Below are 4,460 nucleotides of genomic sequence, written 5' to 3' on the forward strand. Positions count from 1 at the left end.
TTTACCCTGACGGACGACCTCTGACCTCTGACACAGAGCAGCGGCGGGAGGTCAGAGGTCACACAGATGTAGGTGTTTTCTGTCAGCAGAGTCTGAGGAAGCATCTTCTGTGGTGAGCGGCGCAGGAAGTCTGCACATCCGATAAAGCCTCGACGACCCCGAGGAGGACAGAGTGAAGAGTCAGCCGAGCTTTATCTGACTTCCTGCTTCAGCAGCTGTCAGTCAAACACAGACTCGCTGCCCCACTTTCCTCATTTCTCTGCTCAGAGGAGCAAACGCCGCCTGTGTCTGAGTCCGTCAGCATGCAGCTCCTCGTCCTCCTCGTCCTCCTCATCCTCCTCCTGGCCCACGCCGCCGCCGCCGCCGGGTGCCTCAGCGACAGGGACAAGGACCACCGGCCGAGGGAGAACTGCACGGCGGCCGGATTCAGCGATCTCCCGGCGGGATTGGACCAGAAGACGCAGGTAACAGCAGGACGCTAACGGGTTTCAGGTGTTTAAGCTCAGGTTCATTTGACCTGCACAACGAGATGTGATATGAGGGCAGAGCCAAGATGGCTGCCCTGTTATAACAGCTTCATGTTATAAATCTGATCTGCTTTTCTCCTTTAAACTGATAGTGAGGGGAAGTTTGAAAATACCCACAATGCAATGGGAAAATTGCATTGAAAAGCACTTAACGAGGCCATTTTGAAAATGCCATAAAAGCTGTATTTTAAACAGGACCTTGATTAAAAAAATGACATAGCTGTCTACAGCACACCTGTCTTCTCCATTTTGGGACTCGCAGAGGTGCAAAATTCAATGGGAAAATCGATTGAAAAGCACTTAACGAGCCAAAAATGCCAAAAACTGCCCTATTTTGGAGGCCTCATAACTCAGCCATACGACATCACAGAGACCTCATTCAAAGTTTATAAGTGACAGGAGACTCAAAGCTTTAACTGAACTAAAGGCTTTGTTGATAGGCCGGGCAGTAGATTGGCACCCATCAAAATTTCTTCAGAAATTTTCTAGTTATTATTCTCTGATTTTTGTGAAAACTTTTATTCCACTTTTCTTTTATCCGTATTATTGGACAAACCTTCCTCATTGAGATGTGATGGTACAGCACACACCTGCTGCGGCTCCTCTTTAAAAGGCTCCATCAGGACATGTAGCACTGCACAGGAGTGTCCAACACCACCTCAGGGCTGACTCTGTGACCTCTGACCTCAGACTGGATGCTCACAGCCATGTGGGCTGCAGTCGGTGAGGCTGAGGACCAGAGGGCAGTTAGCTCATCTGGGGGGGGGCAGAAAACATGTCTATGCATGTCTTTTGGTGTTAGCTACTAGTTTTTAAAATGTTTTAATAAAATCTGTGTGGGTTATAGTTTTTTTTAGGCTGGCAATTCAACTAGCTGGCACAGTAAATGCAACAAACAAGCTCAACTCAACAAAAACTACTTTGTGAAAAGATGACGGAGAAGAACGAAACAGGAACACAAATGAAAGTTGTCAGGTATTTCAATTATGTAGATTAAATAATAATAATGTAAATTAAGGTATTTAAATTTGGATCAGACAGCTCAAGCTGCCGGCACATGCACTGTATGGGCTTAAAGTAAATTAATGTGCCTGCTATTTGAATGGAGGACTCACAGACTATTCAAACGGACCATCTGGAAAGCAGTTTTAACGATCGTTCTGCCCCTTAACCCCGTCGCCATGTTGCAAATATGTCCTATTTTGGAGAGGTTTTCATACCAGGACTTTAGGATGCAATAGCTTTTGGTTAACATGCTCCACATTCTCCATTGAGGGTTTAAATTCAAGTAGATACTCGGGGCGAGACATCCAGCCAACTCCAGCTGTTTATTACCTTCATTAAGTCTACATTTCAGATCATTATATACAACAAAAACATCCGAAAATGTGAAAATCGCATTTTTTTCAGCAGCAAGGGGTTAAGGTTACGGAGAGGGGGGGGGGGGGACACGATAACAAAAACATAAATAAAGCTATAAACTTTGCAGATATATGCTTTTTTAAAATCACCACCTGCATTTATTCTATCAGTACAAGACACAAACGGAGATAATAAAGCGTGGCCTTTTTAAAATACCAATAAATGAGTAATAAAGACCAATAAAGGCTAATAAATTACTAAAAGACTAATAAATGACTAATAATGACTAATAAATTAATAATAAAGACTAATGAATGACTGATAAAGACTAATAAATGACTAAATAAGACAAACTCTGCTTTAAATAAGATGCAAAATGTCTCCTGAACTGTTTTTCTGGCCAGTTTTCTTTGGATGGACAGGGCATTTCTCAGGGGGGCAGGACTTGTTCCTGGGGGGGGGGGGGGGGGCAGTGACCAATGAAATACCAATAAATAAGTAATAAAGACTAATAAATTACTAAAATACCAATAACTGGGTAATAAAGACCAGTAAAAGACTAATAAATGACTTATAAATTAATAATAAAGACTAATAAAGACAAACTCTGCTTTAAATAAGATGCAAAATGTCTCCTGAACTGTGAGCTGTCAGTTTTCTCCTTAAAGGACGACACGTCTTCTGATCGTTTCCTGAGAATATTTGTTTATATTTGTTTTCATTTTGAAACCGAAGCTTGTTATCTGGGCCGTGCAGAGTTCTGACCCGGCTCTGCTGTGAGCGTCTGACTGACGGCAGCTGACACACCAGCTTCCTGTGGCAGAGCGATAAGAAGTCGGTGTGACGGGAAAGCGCCGCGTCGCTCAATCTTCTGTTTGCTCTGTTTTTAGGTCCTGCTGTTCCCAAGAAACCTGTTCCCCACTCTGTCCTGGACCTCCTTCCAGGTGTTTGCAGAGATCTATGAGATCGACCTCACCGGCAACCAGGTAGTAAGATAAATAGTTCACTGCCAACCAGGTAGTAAGATAAACAGTTCATCCATGACTCTGGAGCCAGCGCCTGTCAGTGAAGCAGGTTTTGCTCTCCAGGTTCCAGAGGTGACCCCCAGCGGGACTCCCGTCCTGCCCAGCCTCTGCGTCCTCCGGCTGGGATCAAACCGCCTGACGTCCCTCCCTGCCGGCTCCTTCTCAGCCAGTCCTGCTCTGACCGAACTCTACCTGAGCAACAACGCCATCAGCGGGCTGAGCGACGAGTCCTTCAGTGGGCTGAGCAAGCTGGAGGTCAGCCGGGACCCCGGGGGGATGAGAGGATGAAAGATGAGAGGAGGAAAGATGAGAGGATGAAAGATGAGAGGATGAAAGATGAGAGGATGAAAGATGAGAGCATGAAAGATGAGAGGATATAAATGAGAGGATGAAAGATGAGAGCATGAAAGATGAGAGGATGAAAGATGAGAGGATGAAACATGAGGATGAAAGATGAGAGGAGGAAAGATGAGAGGATGAAAGATGAGAGGATGAAAGATGAGAGGATGAAAGATGAGAGGATGAAAGATGAGAGCATGAAAGATGAGAGGATGAAAGATGAGAGGATGAAACATGAGGACGAAAGATGAGAGGATGAAAAATGAGAGGATATAAATGAGAGGATGAAACAAGAGAGGATGAAACATGAGAGGATGAAAGATGAGAGGATGAAACATGAGAGGATGAAAAATGAGAGGATGAAAAATGAGAGGATGAAAGATGAGAAGATGAAGGGAAATGAGAGGATGAAATATGAGAGGATGAAAGGAAATGAGAGGATGAAATGAGAGGATGAAATGGCCTGTGAATGACTCTGTGGTGAACGTTTGAAGGGAAATGAGAGGATGAAATGGCCTGTGAATTACTCTGTGGTGAACGTTTGAAGGAAAATGAGAGGATGAAATGGCCTGTGAATGACCCTGTGGTGAACGTATGAAGGGAAACGAGAGGATGAAATGGCTTGTGAATGACCCTGTGGTGAACGTATGAAGGGAAATGAGAGGATGAAATGGCCTGTCAATGACCCTGTGGTGAACGTATGAAGGGAAATGAGAGGATGAAATGGCCTGTGAATGACCCTGTGGTGAACGTATGAAGGGAAATGAGAGGATGAAATGGCCTGTCAATGACCCTGTGGTGAACGTATGAAGGGAAATGAGAGGATGAAATGGCCTGTGAATGACCCTGTGGTGAACGTTTGAAGGGAAATGAGAGGATGAAATGGCATGTGAATGACCCTGTGGTGAACGTATGAAGGGAAACGAGAGGATGAAATGGCCTGTGAATGACCCTGTGGTGAACGTATGAAGGGAAATGAGAGGATGAAATGGCCTGTGAATGACCCTGTGGTGAACGTATGAAGGGAAATGAGAGGATGAAATGGCCTGTCAATGACCCTGTGGTGAACGTATGAAGGGAAATGAGAGGATGAAATGGCCTGTGAATGACCCTGTGGTGAACGTATGAAGGGAAATGAGAGGATGAAATGGCCTGTAAATGACCCTGTGGTGAACGTATGAAGGGAAATGAGAGGATGAAATCGCCT

The 4,460-nt window shown here is 44.7% G+C and overlaps 1 protein-coding gene across 1 annotated transcript in view; it reads left to right on the top strand.

The window, feature by feature from the left end:
* The first annotated feature begins 271 nt into the window (after window positions 1-271).
* Window positions 272-4,460, top strand: part of gp1ba (glycoprotein Ib platelet subunit alpha) — a 13,241-nt gene continuing 9,052 nt past the window's right edge. The window contains exons 1-3 of the mRNA XM_075450801.1: window positions 272-464; window positions 2,780-2,875; window positions 2,978-3,169. Of these exons, the coding sequence (XP_075306916.1) occupies window positions 303-464; window positions 2,780-2,875; window positions 2,978-3,169 (450 nt within the window). The 5' untranslated portion in view covers window positions 272-302. The remainder of the gene's footprint in view (window positions 465-2,779; window positions 2,876-2,977; window positions 3,170-4,460) is intronic.

Source organism: Odontesthes bonariensis, chromosome 19, assembly GCF_027942865.1.
Source record: "Odontesthes bonariensis isolate fOdoBon6 chromosome 19, fOdoBon6.hap1, whole genome shotgun sequence".
In the NCBI taxonomy this organism is placed as follows: domain Eukaryota; kingdom Metazoa; phylum Chordata; class Actinopteri; order Atheriniformes; family Atherinopsidae; genus Odontesthes; species Odontesthes bonariensis.